This window comes from Electrona antarctica, assembly GCF_951216825.1.
Source record: "Electrona antarctica genome assembly, chromosome: 16".
Classification (NCBI taxonomy): Eukaryota; Metazoa; Chordata; class Actinopteri; order Myctophiformes; family Myctophidae; genus Electrona; species Electrona antarctica.
The window spans coordinates 7,680,789-7,701,078 of NC_136797.1; the positions used below are offsets into that span (position 1 = coordinate 7,680,789).

Below are 20,290 nucleotides of genomic sequence, written 5' to 3' on the forward strand. Positions count from 1 at the left end.
AGCGGGATAATATCTGGCTAGGTGGTCATTGTCGGGAGATAATTCACCTTCAGGGAGTGTAACCACCTCGGCTTCGCCTCGGTGGTTAAACTCCCTGTCGGTGAATTATCTCCCGACAATGACCACCTAGCCAGATATTATCCCTTACTTATTACATGGCTTGGTTGAATGCTTGATTCTGATTGGTCAATCGCTTAATTCAGCGGTGAGTTATCTCATGATAATGACCGCTCCGCTGTATAATGACCGCTGCCTAATCAAACCCTCTGAGCACCACCAGCTGCGCGGCTGCGCCCGCTTGATTTACTGCCGTTTCCAACATAACAGCCATGTAAACACACACACTACTGACACACAATGTAATTTACAGCTAAACATTGCTCTTAAAAATGTTTTTGAAAACATTTGAGCGAGAAATAGACGAAGCAGCTGGACCCGAAAATGGATTCTATTTGATCAACTCACTTCCTTGTTTTCCGACAGTGCTTCAGCCCTGCAGCTGGGCAGACGCAGCCAGCGCGAAGTTATGGAATACTTTTTTTGTTGTGTTTTGGATCAATGGATTAATTTATGTTAGTTAGCCATGTAATAAGCGGGATAATATCTGGCTAGGTGGTCATTGTCGGGAGATAATTCACCTTCAGGGAGTGTAACCACCTCGGCTTCGCCTCGGTGGTTAAACTCCCTGTCGGTGAATTATCTCCCGACAATGACCACCTAGCCAGATATTATCCCTTACATAGGCTACTCTCATTTCGGTTTTGTTTCCATGTTTAATGAATAAATGTTCATGTGGTTTGCTGTGAGTTTTGTCCATTGTTCAGCAGCTGTAGCTTGTTGATATAAAACACATTGAATGTTTACGTTGTCAGTAGACCTATAGGCCTATTTGTTTTAAAGCGTGCAGTTGAAATAAGGTTTTGTAGTCTAGACTAGATAGTTGAGTCACCAAACTTTACACAACCCCTCCTTGTAACCCTTTACTGCCACCTGGTGGAAGAAACACTTAATTTGAACCGAAAACAGAGCCAATCTACAAGCTCACAACAACGTTATGTGAGCTTAGATCTACAAGCCCACAACGACGTTATGTGAGCTTAGATCTACAAGCTCACAACGACGTTGTTATGTGAGCTTAGATCTACAAGCTCACACATGGGTTTTTTATTATTGTTTGGACCCAATGTTTTATACATTTGTGTCAATAAAGTAACTAACTATAACTACCTGTCTAGATACTTCCTTAACGGACAACTTTAGTTTTTTTCAACTAAGTTTCATGTTTTAGGATGTTATTAGAGAAAGTAAAAGATGAGTGTTATTATTTTGTTTCATTTGCTGCTTTCTTTCGTTTTCGAGCATGGTGCTAAATATGTATTTTCTTTACAAGATATTATGGAGATTTTTTTTTTATTATTATTTACTATAGTCCTGATACACCCCAGGAAATTACATCTGGCCACAAATAAATCACAGGATCTACTGAATGTGAAGGTAACCTACTGGGGGGAAGCCAGGCTCAATGTCAGTTTGACACATTCAGTAGATCTCGTGATGTTTTGTGGCCAGATGAAATTTCCTGGGGTTTATTAGGACTATAGTAAATAATTAAAAAAGAAATCGCTATAAAATGTTGTAAAAAAATACATATTTAGCCCCATGCTCGAATGCCCCCGCCCCCTGTCAAAAACAGCTAAAATCCCTAAAACGAAAGAAAACAGCAAATGAAAAAATATTTTTTTTTGTTTCTCTAACAACCTAAAACATGAACCTTGGTTGAAAAAAACTAAAGTTGTCCTTTAATGTTAACAAAGTCCACACCCACAACACCAGAGGAAGTGCAACGAACCATGTACAACCCAGATTCGGCACAAACAAGGGACTCAATTCTTTTCGATCCTATTCCTATGCCACCAAAATGTGGAACGCCCTACCAACAGTCATTAAGACATGCAAATGTTGACTCCTTCAAAACCGCTCTCAAAGGGCACCTACGGACGGCTGCAATCCGAAACTCGCCCCCGTAAAATCTGAATGTATGTTTCTTTCTTTCTTTTCCATTTTTACCTCTATGATGAATTCCTGTTCTGTTCTTTGGCTATATAGTAGTGTCTATTTGTACGTCTCTAAATGTTTTGATGAATTGAACAAGGTGGACCCTCTTGTAAACAAGTGTAATGGGCGACTGTGGCTCAAGAGGTAGAGCAGGTCGTCCAATGATCCATGGGTCGGCGGTTCGAATCCCGGCTCCTCCTGGCTACATGTCGAACTGTCCTTGGGCAAGACACTGAACCCCAAATTGCTCCCGATGTGCTGGTTGGTACCTTGCATGGCTTCCGCCGCAATCAGAGACTGTATGAAAGACAAATGAATTGTTATCTATTATGATTTGTACTGTATTGTGATACACTCATGTGCGAAATACAATGAAATGAAATGAAAATGATCAGTAAAAGCCAAATTAAGGTTTAACCCATTTGGACCTAGCTGAGGACAATTCTACAAATGCCTTCTGTTGTTTCTATGTCAGTCGTTCTCAAACATTTTCATGTCAAGGACCCGCAAAAATATATGTAATTGGCCGCCGACCCCCATCTGAAAATATGTTGTTCCAGGGACTCCCCCAGAAACAAAGATTTGAGTTAAAAACGCTCACTCTGAAAGAATATATATTCAAAGATTTGTGCCACATTTTCGCGATTTTTCAAAAATAGCAGAACTACAAGCTCGTAGCGCGGCACTAAGCTTGTAGATCTGCTATTTTTCAATAGCTAAAGTATAACATAATCAGTGTTGGGCATCGTTACTTTAGAAAGTAACGTCGTTAGGTTACTGGATTACTGCCCATAAAAATAATCCCTTACCGTTACAAATTACCTTCTGAGAAAAGTAAAAGGTTAGATTATTTTCCGTTATTTTCCGTTACCCGACAATTAAAACCCATTTTTAATGCTTGCGCAAGTTGTTTACATTGTAGGCTATTAGGCTACTGCCTACCGTCATTGCGCCGCATTATTACGGCCCTAATTAACTCTATGGTTAAAAACGAGAATGATACACACCATGAACTGACCATAGACAATATCCCCTTTACAGCTCTCTCTTTATTAACGAATATAATTCGCCACAATCGCCAGCCTATACACGTAGGACTGGACAGAAAGGCTGTTGCGCTGCGCTCCAACCAGCCAGCAGCGCGCATAATGCCCTCTCCACGGCGCACACCGCGGCGCATGAACACCACCACCACCGTGGACCCACGTATGAACTACATAGTTTATAAGAAATGGCACGGCGGCCATCCAGTGACAGTAACAGAATGAGAATCCTGTAACCTGTTATTTTGGGGGGGCATTAGCCCTGAAACATGACTGTCATGCTCGTGAAGTACGAGCGTCATGTGAACCATGGCTAGGGGGGCATCAACAACAGCCTGTTGATGATGAATGTTACTATGAAACTTAAACAATTCATTAAACTAGTACTCACCTAATGACGCAGCCACGGAGGATCTACCATGTTTAACGTCATTCCAAAGTGTTTAGCCTTTTCTGCATACTTATATTCTAATTAAAGCACTCAATTAAAATAAAAGTTAAAGAGGGACATTTAGAATTGTTATATTTGTATGTTCATGTATTTTGATATAATAAATAAGACAAAGTAAAGACAAAAATCGTAATTGAGTTATTGAATAAAAATATTTATATTGATACCTCAATGATAAGATGATCCTTAATTGTCAAAACAATATCAGAAATGAATTATAAATGTCAGAATTATTTGAAATAGACTTATTGCACTTATTTTTACTCCTAACAATGGCCAATGTCTTTGGAATAGCTAAATGACCATGACCATGACCTTTCAAGGTCAATATCACCCACAATGATTCAAATAGTATCAGAAATGAATTCCACATACCTGAATTAGTCAGGATGGAGGTATTACATGTGCAAATACACCCAGAAACAAAAAAGTTGTATTTTCATCATAGCCGATGGCTTCCATATTTGATGTGGCCATTGCGCCATTCGTGGCACTATGGCGGACGAGCACCTCGTTGATTTTTCATGTCTAGGGACCCATTGACTCAGTTCAAGTGAGAAATTCCCCCAACACCAAATTGCGAGAAGGTCTACAGGCAGGTACAGGACTAATGTATGGATAAAATGTGTACGAGTAATGTACAGAAATGCGTTTTGCCTAAATCGGCCTCATGGTGGCGCTATAACAGGTCGTTGAGGAATATTTGGGGCAGAGGTTCGTCGTTGGCATCCAGGGAGTGTGTGTGCAAAGTTTGGCACGGATCGGGCCAACGGTGCCAGAGATTAGCTGATAACGGACGGACGGAAGGAAGGAAGGAAGGAAGGAAGGACGGACACACACACACACACGGACGGAGTGCAAAACATACTCTTTCCCCATGCCTTCGACCTGGTGGAGACAATTAACACTCCATCTTTTACTTTCTCTAATAACAACCTAAAACATGAACCTTGGTTGAAAAAAACTAAAGTTGTCATTTAAGTACATTTTGGTGCCATACCAATACATTTTAAATTGCGGACTTTTACTTGTTGTAACGGAGTAGGCCTGTGAAAGGCCTGTGAAAATACTTTTGAAATAGATTTTTATCTGTGGCCTACCAGCCTAGTATTGTCACTGTGTATAACTGATGACATTTTGAATTCTGCAATGTACCGTTATTACCACAACGTGGCAGCAAAGCCTACTTTTTGATTCAATATTGCAAATGGGGCTTTAAAATGCCTGTGGCAAAGTCAGTTTTAATTTGTTGGTTAATTGGTCAGTTATTTATTATAAATAAGTGCATTTTATTGTTGGTGATAATAAAATAAACTACACTGGATCATGCGCACGCACGCACACACACACAACATACACACACTTTCTTTCTGACAGAAAACATTACACCGCATTATACTACTTTAAGAATGTTTAACGTATTTTATCATCTGTGATTCTGTGCGAAAAATGACATTAATAACGAGCATTATAACTGATATTTTCCCTTTTATCATTCAACAGCTTTATTGAACATAGATTCAATTACATTTGTCTTGCTGTGTTTGTCTCTGCTCAGCAGATACAATTTAAGTCATATCAGATCATCGGCATTAGAAAAATATTTAAAAAACAAAACGTTCCACATGGGGAAAAAAAGCCCTTTAAATACAAATGTAAAAAAAGAGTACCGGTATATAAACAGACCCAACTTTTCAAAATAAAATAAAGCACATAACTAATAACCTAAGCATGTGTGACGATCATTGTATGATTGATTGCAGCTGTTATGCGGCACAGTGGCAGATTTATCCTGACTGGCTAGGAAGCTTCTATCATTTTCACAAGACAGATGTGGAGTAATGCTTCAATTATATGCTCCACCGCTAGCTCTGGTCCATAGCCCTAATGCCCTTTGCTGCCGTTGCATTAAGGCAATGTGACTCTTGTCTTCCTGCATGAAATGCAGACCAGCCTCTCCTCTGTTTGCGAAAATAAAAAGAACGTTTTACCTATACTCACCAATACAAAGGCGGCTTTTGTTATTAGAAAGCTTACTTTCCTTAGTGGACGCACTCTGAGCCCCCCACCACACGGGATTTTTATATTGCCAAGAGAAAACCTCATAGACAAGATTTGGCAATGGCTTCCTGCGAGGGCAAGTCACATAGCCTTAATGCAACGCAGCAAAGGGCATTAGGGCTATCTATGGACCAGAGCTACTCCAACGCATGCCGGAATCGTGCGCTAAAGATTGCCGCTCCACAAGCACCTTATAGATCGGCTATTTTTGGCCGATCTATAAGGTGAGTCGGAGCATAAATTAAGCATTACTCTACAGCTGGTGGCGTTCGACGGAATATGTAGATCGGATATTTTCAGCTCACAGTACCGCCAATACGACCGAGTATAAGTGTAGTTTTATTTTAGCTTTAGTAATCAATATCATCCATGCCGATCTCCAAGTACTGCTGCGTGGGCTCCGACTCGAAGCTATCCACAGGAAACCACGAGTCGTACCAGGAAGTTGTACTCTCGGTCGCAGGTGCCGTCGTGGGCGCCATCGTCGTTGTCGTCGTGGCTTCCGTCGTCGTGGTGGAGGACTGTCGTGCTTTCTGAAGACGTAGCCGGCGCAGGCGCATCTGCCGAAGCCTCCTGAGGCGCTCAGCGTTGTGCGATTGCGAGTTAACCGCCGTCCCGTCTTCCTCGCCTCCTTCGGTCCGTCTCGCCGCGCCACGGCCACCACCGGCACCTCTGGCGCTCGTTGTCGTTGTTGTTGTTGTCGTCGTTGTTGTTGTTGTTGTTGTAGTGGCGGTCGCTTTGGGGACGAGTCGGATGGGTCTCTTTCCGTGGAGCGCCATGATCTCCTTGATGCGGTCCCAGTTGGACTTGGCCAGGTGGAAGCCGCACTTGGTGGCTCCGCTGTCGTAGCCCACCATGCACAGCCTGGTCTGAGGGGTGTGGCCGTCGGCCTTGGCCGTCACCCGGTACTCCCCGGGGTTCAGCAGGCGCCAGTAGTCACCGCCGGCAGCTGAATGAACACACGAAGAAGGGCACAGATGCAGAAATGTATAGGGTGCGTTCCAGACAGCTGAATGAACACATGAAGAAGGGCACAGATGCAGAAATGTATAGGGTGTGTTCCAGACAGCTGAATGAACACATGAAGAAGGGCACAGATGCAGAAATGTATAGGGTGCGTTCCAGACAGCTGAATGAACACATGAAGGGCACAGATGCAGAAATGTATAGGGTGCGTTCCAGCTGAATGAACACATGAAGAAGGGCACAGATGCAGAAATGTATAGGGTGCGTTCCAGACAGCTGAATGAACACATGAAGAAGGGCACAGATGCAGAAATGTATAGGGTGCGTTCCAGACAGCTGAATGAACACACGAAGAAGATGCACAGATGCAGAAATGTATAGGGTGCGTTCCAGACAGCTGAATGAACACACGAAGAAGGGCACAGATGCAGAAATGTATAGGGTGCGTTCCAGACAGCTGAATGAACACATGAAGGACACAGATGCAGAAATGTATAGGGTGAAATGTATAGGGTGAAATGTATAGGGTGCGTTCCAGACAGCTGAATGAACACATGAAGAAGGGCACAGATGCAGAAATGTATAGGGTGAAATGTATAGGGTGAAATGTATAGGGTGCGTTCCAGACAGTGGTGTTTTCGTCGACTATGACGAAAGATGTTCGTCGACTACCTTTTTTCACTGGCGAAAACTGAATAAAAAACTAAATGAAAATGAAGCTATGATGACTAAAAACTAAGAATAAATATATTGACAATTTCGTCAACAGATAAAAACTAGAGTAAAATGTTAGGGAGGGACTAGTGGACAAGAGATCCAGTATAAGTCATTTTACACTTGGTTGCATGCTGAAAATAGCTGATCTACAAGCTCACAACGCGTCGCGCTGTGACGCGCTGTGAGCTTGTAGATCGGCTATTTTCAGCATGTGTAAAAACAGACATTACGATGGCCTCAAGGCCTGCCAAAATGCATTTTAGTCTACTAAATCAACTGTAGATTTAATCGACTAAAATCTTATGATATTTAGTCAACTAAAACTAGAGTAACACCAAGACATTCCGGGTGACTAAAATATGACTAAAACTAAATTAAGTTTTTATTCCAAAGACTATATGACTAAACTAGAAATAGAAATTTGCTGCCAAAAACAACACTAGTGCGTTCAGAATTCAGATATAGCGCACTGAGACTCGTGGCCATGTAAACTGCCTCTATATTTACATTTCGAATTTAGTTAAAGGAGCATTCAGTAATTTGGGTGATTTGGAAAAAAACCCGGTGCACATGCACACGCTCTACAGTGGGGGAAGTACAACAGACCAACAGCACGTGCACCAATGCCCGCCCCACTCGATCATGATTGGAGGAAGGCCCCTCTCATCCTGATTGGATGAAGGCTTTGCCACCCAAAGCCCAAACCGAAACTAGGGTTTTTTGACCCCAGGGGCTCACTGGGGACAGGGAGGAACTCCTTATATGGTAAGCACACTTTATAGTAGGGAGGATTATCCAAAAAATAAGAAAAAATAAGTGATATTTGAATTAAGTGAAATCACTGAATATACCTTTAAATGGAAAAAATGAATGAGTTTATAGCAACGCTGTCAATTTCAACTTCAACTGTATCGTCGCATCACGATTTTACAGGTCAAGAGTGGGTGAAATGATGTCTGTACAGTACATGCTCACTATCGCAGGGGTTCTCAACGTTTTTGGCCGGGGACCCCCGGAAATGCTTTGGCAATGTCTCGGGACCCCCGCCCCGCTACAATAACCTTAAACCATTTTGGGCGGGAACCCCTTTTGGTGTTTTAAGCATTGTTATAATTTAGCTATTGAAAAATAGCAGATCTACAAGCTCATAGCGCGCCACCGAGTGGCGCGCTATGAGCTTGTAGGTCTGCTATTTTTGAAAAATCGTGAAAATAAAATTTAAAAAAAAATCTTTTTTTTTTCTTTTTTTTTAAAAATAATTTGGGGACCCCCTAAAATAATTTGGCGACCCCCCGAGGGGTCGCGACCCACGGGTTGAGAACCCCTGCACTATTGTAATTTCAAGAAACTACTTATAATGGCTAACTGATAAGAATAGAGATGGAAACAAGGGATACCATTGACTGTGTTTACATGCATGGACCCAACCTAATATTGCTTACACATCAAATATTCCAATTCGGTCTGATCAGAAGGAATTTTTGTTTAAACCAATTTTGATGTTTAGATAAAGAGGAAATTGTCAGCAAGTAAACAGTTAGTCCCATTGTTTCCATCTGGTTGGTTTGCATCTGGTTGGAAAATTGACAGAAAACCAAAAATAAACCAGGCAGAAGCACTTTGTGCCAAATGTCAAAACAAGTAATATTCAGATTAAATGTTTTGAGGCATGTGTAAAACTAAAGGAGGATTACATGTATACATGTATTTAGTTAATAATAAGAACCTCTGATCGGAATGATTTCATTCTGTATGAAGCAATATTGTCCATGATGTGATGCTAACACACTCGGTGTCAGATGAAAAAGAAGGCCCAACTTGATGTGATGTGTTGTGTTATGGTTCTGGAGCACATACCAGTTGTTGTGATGTATTGTGTTATGGTTATGGAGCACATACCAGTTGATGTGATGTATTGTGTTATGGTTATGGAGCACATACCAGTTGATGTGATGTATTGTGTTATGGTTATGGAGCACATACCAGTTGATGTGATGTATTGTGTTATGGTTATGGAGCACATACCAGTTGATGTGATGTATTGTGTTATGGTTATGGAGCACATACCAGTTGATGTGATGTATTGTGTTATGGTTATGGAGCACATACCAGTTGATGTGATGTATTGTGTTATGGTTCTGGAGCACATACCAGTTGATGTGATGTATTGTGTTATGGTTCTGGAGCACATACCAGTTGATGTGATGTATTGTGTTATGGTTATGGAGCACATACCAGTTGATGTGATGTATTGTGTTATGGTTCTGGAGCACATACCAGTTGATGTGATGTATTGTGTTATGGAGCACATACCAGTTGATGTGATGTATTGTGTTATGGTTATGGAGCACATACCAGTTGATGTGATGTGTTGTGTTATGGTTATGGAGCACATACCAGTTGTGATGTATTGTGTTATGGTTCTGGAGCACATACCAGTTTTGACGTCATGTTTGATCCCCTCCACTGACACGGTGGCGTTTGCTATTGGATTCCCCTCCATGTCTTTCACTGTACCCTTTATCCCACGATGCACCTGGGCAAAGGACACAACACTTCAGAGATCACACAGCGAGCAGAATAAAGCCTATAGTACACAGTATATGGTTGTATTTTCCGTTTTCGCTCTACATTAAATATCTTCGCTGAAAATAGTCGATCGGCTATTTATAATACAAGTTTCAAATGGTTAAGACAAAATACATTTATTGTCATGTCAAGGACCCCAAAGTGAATGTGTATTTGGCAGCGGACTCCTAAATATGTCGTTGTGCCAGGGAGCCGCCCCAACATACAAGATTTGTGTTTTTAAAATATAATCCAATGTTCTTGTAATTCTTTTTCCAGATTATTTTAAAAATAGCAGATCTACAAGCTCACAATGGGGCACATAGCAACACACTGTTAGCTTGTAAAGCTGTTATTTTCTAATAGGCTTCCGGGGACCCCCTTGGAACGCCCTCAACTCAAGGATCCTGGACCCCACTTTGAGAACCACTGGTTCTAGTGTTAACAGTGGTAGTCTGACTGTGATTCTTAATCTTACCTGCTCTATGAAGGCCAGCAGAGACTCCCGGTTGTTTTCCCACTCCAGAGGCAGCTCACTCTCATGAGGGAACTTGTCACAACCCACGAAGATGGACAGCTCGAAGCAGTTGGTGTGCAGGTAGCTGAAGTCATTCATACCTGGAGTGGATCATGACCGTTTAGAGACAATCATAGAGGAAGGTTTTGGTTTAGGAATGCACTAATCGGTTCATCCTATCTGAGCAATATCAGCCATGTTTGTGTTTGCTCAAACACTCAAGACATTCATTGTCAATGGCATTCAATGTTGGACATAATTTGTTGAGGTGGCCTGGGCTGGCTAGCGGTCCAGGCACCTTGGCTGGTAATCAAGCGTGTGTCGCGGGTTTGAGTCCCGATCCCGACAAACTGGGATCGTGTGTCTTTCTACCCCCCGACCCCCCCCCCCCCCCCCTCATCTCCCTCCCCGTTTCCTGTCTACCTACTGTGATCTATCAATATAGGAAAAAAAAGGTAGCAAAAAATATCTTAACATTTTTTTGTTGAGGGAACCAATTGGCATAACTAAATTAGGGAGGAAAAAGGGTAAGAAAGCAAAAAGAAAAATACAAAAACAAAGCCCATGTACTCACTTCCCACCACAGGTTTCCAGCCGGCTCTGTTGATGATGCCCTGCCCCCCGGTGACGTCGTCGGTTTGGCAGGACGTGCGGTAGGTCTCGGTCATGGTCAGGTGGCTGTGGGCGTAGGACATGGCCAGCCAGCGGAACATGGTGTCGTCGGCCGTCTCCCTCAGCGCCCCCTCGCTCTGGCGCTGGATCCTCGCCCACGTCTCCTCGTTCAGGTGCTCCACGCCGTGGCGACCGCCGTGGCGCACGTCCACCACCTTGGGACAACGTTCACGGGACGATGTGTGAGGCAGTGGGTTTTCAACGCTTTTTGAGTGGTGTAACCACTCCTATAGACAGCTATGTATGTGGCTGTGTCCCTGGGTCTGTCCCTGGGTGTGTCCCTGGCTGTGTCCGAGCACAAAAATAGCGTTATAGCATTTGTTCACCACCAAGTGTCACTGTTGCACAGCCTAACACACAGACAGACACACACAGGCCAGGGAGGAGGGCTTGTACAGTACAGTACAGTACAGTACAGTACAGTACAGTACAGTACAGTACAGTACAGTACAGTACAGTACAGTACAGTACAGTACAGTACAGTACAGTACAGTACAGTACAGTACCACTCACTTCAGATGGGTCTGATTTTTCATGTCATGGGTCCATTATTTATTCAGCATTTGAGCCACGGAAACACCATTTGATGACATTTTGCCTCTCAGACCCAAAACTAAAGTAACTAAACTTTGGGATCACACTCATGTGAAGTGAGGGCCACCTCACTCCTATAACCAAACATTGTCCTCTAAACAGACAATAAAGGTCCATAGACTTGGCTGCCATATGAAGTAATTTCCGAATCAAAAAGGAGAGGGCCAAAGATAGACCCCTGGGGGATCCCCCGGTCAATGAGGTGTACTGTATGTATATACAGGAGTATAAGTGGTCCAGTTGAATGAAAACCCATCTCTTCAATTTACTTTTAATTTGTATATTATGAGGTGATTTTATTGTATTTGAAATGTGTTGGTTTATTGCTCTTTTTTTACAATGTATTGTCTTCATTGTATTGTACAGCACTGTGAAACTAGCCTGGGGTCCACCCATAGGGTCCACCTATGCTTTCTATGGCAGAGGCAGCTCCCGGCAGGATCCGCCGGGAGAATCTAGACACAGCTGCGCGACATGAGACTAATTAATTAGAGCGACAGAGAGAGAGAGAGAGGAGTGTGTGTGTACGTGTGTACGTGTGCGCGTCAATTTAACAAAGGTGCAGACGATCAGAAATCAGCAGAAAGTGATCAACGTTTACGCTACTCTATGCCGAATTGAAGTGGACTCGGTCCCATACTTTTGTTTTCTCCCTGGAAATAAAAACGTCTGGGTTTCCGAAGCTACTGTGAAACAGACTTACGGACTTGGGTGGTCTCAGCATATCAAAGGGGTACGCCACTAGCTTCTCTCCTCCTTGCAGATTGGCCCCCAGAACAAACGGGGTGCGCTCCATCCAGGAGATGATGGCTTTGGTTTCAGTGGCGACCTGGTATAACACAGAAGAGTCATAGTAAGAGAAACCTATGGAAATCTGGGAACTACAGTACATCACAAGGTATGGCTCCCCCATATCTTGCAAGCATGATTGAACCCTACAAACCCTCCCGCACAGATCAGCCAATGCAGGGAAGCTGGAAGTACCCTCACTAAAAACGCCGGGACACCGCTCCACACGTCCCAAACTCTTCTCCCTTCTGACCCCAAAACTGTGGAATGCACTTCCCGTTGCAATCAGAACTGCAGCATCACTCCCAATCTTCCGCTGTAGTCTGAAGACCCACCTTTTCAGACTCCATCATGGCCCATAGCACTTACCCTACCCCCTTAGATAGCACTTTTTAGACTTAGATAGCATTTGAAACAGACTTATAGCATGTCATGTAGACAGCACAATAATTGCAATGTATGTAGTCATAGCACTTCATAGTACATATGTATAGCATAGTATAGTATATATGTATAGTTTATATGTATAGTGTCATTATATACAGTAGATATGTTCTAGTTACGTTCTTAGTTTACGCATGTTTCATGATAAATGCATTTTATATGTGATGTATTCCCATGCTTTTTTGTTCTTGCCTAATGTAAATCGCTCTGGATTAAGAGCGTCTGCTAAAGGCCTAAATTGTAAATTGTAAATTGTTACCAAGAAATGTCTTCACCAAGCTGGAATTGAAATGATGATAGTGATTTATTCCATAAATCAGTGCTATTGAACACCCTTTACGTCTGTGTGTTGTTTCGAAAATATTGAACCAATGGAAAGTAGTAAAAACCACGCATTGGACAAAACCTCTTAACTCCATTGGACCCTCAAACTGTCTGCTAAAGCAGCTAACTCCACCACCTCTCTCCTTCTCATGCAAGTAATTGACAATATCTAATGTCACAACACCAACTTTGACGAGGCAGTATTGCATCGTTTTAAAAAAAGGGTTTTATTAATTTACTTAAAAATGTATATTTTTCATTTCCTTAATTAAAGAGTCTTGAAAAATGAACATTTTGGAGTTATTAGGTTTCCTCCCGACAGCGGAGATATATAATATATATTATCTTTTTTACCCTGAAAAGTACGTTTCGGACAAAGAAGGACATGGTTTCCACCCGACAGCAAATATAGAAGAACATAAACTCACGGAGCCGTTGAGGAAGTTTTCAGGCAGGGGGATGTGATGGTTGGGGACGACGCGAGGCACCCAGCCTCGGTCCTCCGCCCCCCACAGGACGCTGTTGAGGTCAGGGAAGTTCTCGAAGATGTCGTACCCTTCCTCGGTCCAGTGGCCAAGGGCCCAGTTGCCCATCTCAGAACCCTGGGGGCAACAGTAAGCACATGTTATAAGGCTCACATCTTCGAGCCCTGGGGGCCACAGTAAGCACATGTTATAGCCCATATCAGAGCCCTGGGGGCCAGTAAGCACATGTTATAGCCCATATCAGAGCCCCGGGGGCCAGTAAGCACATGTTATAGCCCATATCAGAGCCCTGGGGGCCACAGTAAGCACATGTTATAGCCCATATCAGAGCCCTGGGGGCCACAGTAAGCACATGTTATAGCCCATATCAGAGCCCTGGGGGCCACAGTAAGAACATGTTATAGCCCATATCAGAGCCATGGGGGCCACAGTAAGCACATGTTATAGCCCATATCAGAGCCCTGGGGGCCACAGTAAGCACATGTTATAGCCCATATCAGAGCCCTGGGGGGCCACAGTAAGCACATGTTATAGCCCATATCAGAGCCCTGGGGGGCCACAGTAAGCACATGTTATAGCCCATATCAGAGCCCTGGGGGGCCACAGTAAGCACATGTTATAGCCCATATCAGAGCCCTGGGGGCCACAGTAAGCACATGTTATAGCCCATATCAGAGCCCTGGGGGCCAGTAAGCACATGTTATAGCCCATATCAGAGCCATGGGGGCCACAGTAAGCACATGTTATAGCCCATATCATAGCCCTGGGGGCCACAGTAAGCACATGTTATAGCCCATATCAGAGCCCTGGGGGGCAGTAAGCACATGTTATAGCCCATATCAGAGCCCTGGGGGCCAGTAAGCACATGTTATAGCCCATATCAGAGCCCTGGGGGCCAGTAAGCACATGTTATAGCCCATATCAGAGCCCTGGGGGCCACAGTAAGCACATGTTATAGCCCATATCAGAGCCCTGGGGGCCACAGTAAGCACATGTTATAGCCCATATCAGAGCCCTGGGGGCCACAGTAAGCACATGTTATAGCCCATATCAGAGCCCTGGGGTCCAGTAAGCACATGTTATAGCCCATATCAGAGCCCTGGGGGCCACAGTAAGCACATGTTATATCCCATATCAGAGCCATGGGGGCCACAGTAAGCACATGTTATAGCCCATATCAGAGCCCTGGGGGCCAGTAAGCACATGTTATAGCCCATATCAGAGCCCTGGGGGCCAGTAAGCACATGTTATAGCCCATATCAGAGCCCTGGGGGCCAGTAAGCACATGTTATAGCCCATATCAGAGCCCTGGGGGCCAGTAAGCACATGTTATAGCCCATATCAGAGCCCTGGGGGCCAGTAAGCACATGTTATAGCCCATATCAGAGCCCTGGGGGCCAGTAAGCACATGTTATAGCCCATATCAGAGCCCTGGGGGCCAGTAAGCACATGTTATAGCCCATATCAGAGCCCTGGGGGGCCACAGTAAGCACATGTTATAGCCCATATCAGAGCCCTGGGGGCCAGTAAGCACATGTTATAGCCCATATCAGAGCCCTGGGGGCCACAGTAAGCACATGTTATAGCCCATATCAGAGCCCTGGGGGCCACAGTAAGCACATGTTATAGCCCATATCAGAGCCCTGGGGGCCACAGTAAGCACATGTTATAGCCCATATCAGAGCCCTGGGGGCCACAGTAAGCACATGTTATAGCCCATATCAGAGCCCTGGGGGCCAGTAAGCACATGTTATAGCCCATATCAGAGCCCTGGGGGCCAGTAAGCACATGTTATAGCCCATATCAGAGCCCTGGGGGCCACAGTAAGCACATGTTATAGCCCATATCAGAGCCCTGGGGGCCAGTAAGCACATGTTATAGCCCATATCAGAGCCCTGGGGGCCAGTAAGCACATGTTATAGCCCATATCAGAGCCCTGGGGGCCACAGTAAGCACATGTTATAGCCCATATCAGAGCCCTGGGGGCCAGTAAGCACATGTTATAGGGCAGTGGTTCCCACACTTGTACCCCCCCAAATTGACACTAATTATCCCGTGGACCCCCCATTTGAAAAGACATGCCAGGGACCTCCCATAAGAGAAGATTTTGACGGCTCCAGCAGTGATTCTCAACCAGTTTAATTTCAAGGACCCCCCAGTTTGACATGCATTAGGCTATGCACCCCCATTTAATAGCATTTCTATCTCTGGGACCCCCAATTTATATTGTAAAATCAATGTTAATCTAACTGAGTGTATAAATGGAACCAAATGGACCCGTTAGGGTCCATTTGGTTCCATTTGTACACTCTCAGAGTTAAAGACCCGTAAGGGACCCCTCAAGAAACCTACTTTGAGAACAGTCTATAATAGTGAGAAGGTCTATAATAGTGACGCGTCATCTTACCATCTCATAGGCCAGTTCATATGCATCAGGGTTGAGCGAGGGCACCAGGTGTATTCTCACTCCCTCCACCAGGCGGCGCACCCTGGGGTTGTCATCGTTGTACTCTTTACACAGGAACTGCATCAGCAGCAGAAGCAGCTCTCTGCCCAGCGCCTCGTTGCCATGGACACCCGCCGTGTAGCGAAACTCTGGCTCGCCTATAGCAACACGACATGAACATGTGACAGCAGTCAATTAGAAACTCTGGCTCGCCTCGCAACACGACATGAACATGTGACAGCAGTCAATTAGAAACTCTGGCTCGCCTAGCAACACGTTATGAACATGTGACAGCAGTCAATTAGAAACTCTGGCTCGCCTAGCAACACGACATGAACATGTGACAGCAGTCAATTAGAAACTCTGGCTCGCCTAGCAACACGACATGAACATGTGACAGCAGTCAATTAGAAACTCTGGCTCGCCTAGCAACACGACATGAACATGTGACAGCAGTCAATTAGAAACTCTGGCTCGCCTCGCAACACGACATGAACATGTGACAGCAGTCAATTAGAAACTCTGGCTCGCATAGCAACACGACATGAACATGTGACAGCAGTCAATTAGAAACTCTGGCTCGCATAGCAACACGACATGAACATGTGACAGCAGTCAATTAGAAACTCTGGCTCGCATAGCAACACGACATGAACATGTGACAGCAGTCAATTAGAAACTCAGGCTCGCCTGGCAACACGACATGAACATGTGACAGCAGTCAATTAGCCCTTCACTAAATCCCACCCCAAAAAGCGATTGTCCAATGCCAATCCAAATAGTTTAGCAACGGTTGCTATGCAGGTCAAGCTTTCTTCGCTGCTAACGTGCCTATTGGACAAGGATGGGTTGGGGAGGGACTTAGTGAAGGGCTAATTAGGGAGGGCAGCATCCATCTATCCATCCATCCATCCATCCATCGTCAACCGCTTATCCGTAGTCGGGTCACGGGGGCAACAGCTCCACCAGAGAGCTCCAGACATCCCTCTCCAGAGCAACATTATAGTAACTTCCTCCTGGGGGATCCCGAGACGTTCCAAGGCCAGTGAGTCGATTCCAACTGCGCCTTGGTCCTCCCAGTGGGACGTACCTCGAGGACCTCCCTATATATATATCATGGACATATAGTACATTGTAAGCTGCTAAGCTCTCAAAGTCACTCTTTTAGCACGTAATAGAACATCATACAACCCAGTTGGACAACGCTCCACACATCCTACTAGACTCTTCTCCCTTCTCTAAAACATGCACCCTGGACAACGCTCCACACGTCTTAGACTCTTTTCCCTTCTCTAAAACATGCTGGACAACGCTCCACACATCCAAGACTCTTTTCCCTTCTCTAAAACATGCTGGACAACGCTCCACACGTCCAAGACTCTTCTCCCTTCTCTAAAACATGCTGGACAAGGCTCCACACTTCCTAGATTCTTCTCCCTTCCCTAAAACACCCTGGACAAAGCTCCACACGTCACTCTTCTCCGTCCCCTAAACACCTTGGATAACGCTCTGCCGCGTCCTACGGTTCCCAAACCTCTCAGGTCAAGACCCAAAAGAGCGATTGGACGTTTTGCCCGGGACCCAGCTGACTACAACAGGTCCGTCTGTGCCTCGTACCTATCTCATGCTCTCCAGGGTTATCCGTGATCTCCATGGCGTACATCTTCAGGCCCTGGGAGCTTTTGCCGATGTTGTAGATTCTGGTGATGTTGGGACACTCCTCGTTGATCAGTTTCATCATCTGGATGCAGACAGACACACACACAACTATATGACTGAATGACAAAACTAATGTATGAAGACAGACACACAGACAACTATATGACTGACTGACAAAACTAATGGATGCAGACAGACAGACACACAGACAACTATATGACTGAACGACAAAACTAATGGATGCAGACAGACAGACACACAGACAACTATATGACTGAATGACAAAACTAATGGATGCAGACAGACACACACACAACTATATGACTGACTGACAAAACTAATGGATGCAGACAGACACACACACAACTATATGACTGACTGACAAAACTAATGGATGCAGACAGACACACACACAACTATATGACTGACTGACAAAACTAATGGATGCAGACAGACACACACACAACTATATGACTGAATGACAAAACTAATGGATGCAGACAGACACACACACAACTATATGACTGAACGACAAAACTAATGGATGCAGACACGCACGCACGCACGCACGCACGCACGCACGCACGCACGCACGCACGCACGCACGCACGCACGCACGCACGCACGCACGCACGCACGCACGCACAGAGAAGTAATCGGCATTCATGTCATCATGGCATGAGCTGTGTGCTTATACTGCACACATACACGCACGTGCACACACACACACACACACACGCACACACCTGTCTCATGTCCTTGTAGTTGTGATGTTTGAAGTCCAGGTCATCTGAAGGGTTAATCTCGTTCTCACTGCGGTAGCTGTCTACATGGGCACAAGTTATTATCGTGATTTTAGTATTAGTGTGGGTGTGTTTGTATGGATGTGTGTTTTTGTATGGATGTGTGTGCGCGTGTGTATAGGGTTGAAGTTGAAGTTTTTCTATAATCAAAATTAAAATTGCCAAAGTAGGCTAACTATAGTAACTAAAGTTTTCAAATAATTGTAGTTAAGTAAAAGTAAGATTTTTGGCTCTGAGATGTAGTGGAGTAGAAGTAAAAGTACTGGAAATTGGGAAATATTGGGAAAAGTAAAGTACAAATACCTCAAAATTGTACTCAAGTATGGTACTTAAGTAAAAGTAAAAGTTACTTTCCACCACTGTGGTTCAATGGTTACTCACTGGGCAGCTGGCAGGCCAGGACCTCAGCCCTGAGGCACAGACTGCCGTTCCAGCTCTGAGGCAGGATGCGGAGGTAGCGCGCCACCACGGGCCTGTCGAACTCCGTCATGACCGGAGTGTCCCTATCCACGTTCCCGTAGAACATCTGCACGGCAAAGACCATTAGAAGCAGTGGTTCTCAAACCCTTTTAAATACAGTACATATTTGTCGTGTGGCTTTGGAGACTTTTGCATTTGACTTTTGCATTTGGCTTTGGAGCGTCGCTCCAAACTCAAATTTTGACCCACTATTTTTGAACCACTGACATAGAAACATAGGTTTTTCAGAAAACTGTTCAGGATTTAGAAGACATTTGTAGAATCAGTTCTCAGGTCTAAATGGGTTAATGTGGAATTAATGGCACTTATTCATAATAAATATCAAATACTACATGTTTTTGTTTTGCACTCACCCATTCAGCATAGCCATCATGAAGTGTAGTCCAATCACGGCTGTCGTTACTGAAGGCCACATAGTAGGACGACACGAAATCCTCGCTGGCAATTAAATTAGATCAGTTAGTCCAATTCGTTTTTGAATATCGTTTTTGTGACCAAATCTTTGTTGGTATTTTTTTTTATCAAGAGCAACTCAAACCCCTTTTTCTCAGTATTTTTGATTTACAGTGCAATAGTCTTGCGTGGCCAGACTGTTGCCTCTCGCAATTTTCAAATGCGTCCGTCATACAGTCTGGAGAACGGAAGCTCTTTCCATGAGTAAGTGATAATGTGGATGTGACGCATCCCCTCAAATATCTTCCCGGTCTGAGCGGCTTCCATTACTCAGCTCTTGGGAGCTGTAGTTCCAGACTCTATGTAGCATTCGGAGATTGTGGAATAGTTGTTTGGCTACGTGAGACTAAAGGCTAATACATAGTCTGGATTTTCGGTGGTGGGGTGACCACCGAACTACAACATGACTTCACAAGCCGCGGTGAAGAGCAAACCACCGCCACCGCCCCAGCCCTTCTCTCTGTTTTTACTCACCACCGTTCAAAGTTATTTCAGCTCCGGTGGTCAGCTCACCACCGGAGCGGTGGTCACCCCACCACCGAATATCCAGACTATGAATGAGCCTTAACAGTGTAAGGACAATAGGAGTCGGACATACATATGATTATGTATTGCCTGCATGTGTGCAGAACACATGCACGTCTACATCCACAATCAACCACCTACACATCCTGTCACTTATTTCCCTTTTTCTTTGGTACACAGCAGCGCTACCCCTCCCTTCAATGTTTAAAAGGTGGAACTCACTGTGTCTCTGACATCC

At 44.4% G+C, this 20,290-nt stretch overlaps 1 protein-coding gene across 1 annotated transcript in view; it reads right to left on the bottom strand.

Moving 5' to 3' along the window:
* Positions 1 to 5,035: 5,035 nt before the first annotated feature.
* The window catches only part of LOC306939901 (inactive carboxypeptidase-like protein X2), a 28,059-nt gene continuing 12,804 nt past the window's right edge, over positions 5,036 to 20,290 (bottom strand). Inside the window, exons 11-21 of the mRNA XM_079524700.1 lie at positions 19,428 to 19,512; positions 18,976 to 19,120; positions 18,538 to 18,617; positions 17,750 to 17,873; positions 16,094 to 16,290; positions 13,630 to 13,803; positions 12,348 to 12,473; positions 10,953 to 11,205; positions 10,340 to 10,479; positions 9,730 to 9,829; positions 5,036 to 6,559 (exon numbers count right to left, since the gene is read on the bottom strand). Of these exons, the coding sequence (XP_079380826.1) occupies positions 5,961 to 6,559; positions 9,730 to 9,829; positions 10,340 to 10,479; positions 10,953 to 11,205; positions 12,348 to 12,473; positions 13,630 to 13,803; positions 16,094 to 16,290; positions 17,750 to 17,873; positions 18,538 to 18,617; positions 18,976 to 19,120; positions 19,428 to 19,512 (2,023 nt within the window). The 3' untranslated portion in view covers positions 5,036 to 5,960. The remainder of the gene's footprint in view (positions 6,560 to 9,729; positions 9,830 to 10,339; positions 10,480 to 10,952; positions 11,206 to 12,347; positions 12,474 to 13,629; positions 13,804 to 16,093; positions 16,291 to 17,749; positions 17,874 to 18,537; positions 18,618 to 18,975; positions 19,121 to 19,427; positions 19,513 to 20,290) is intronic.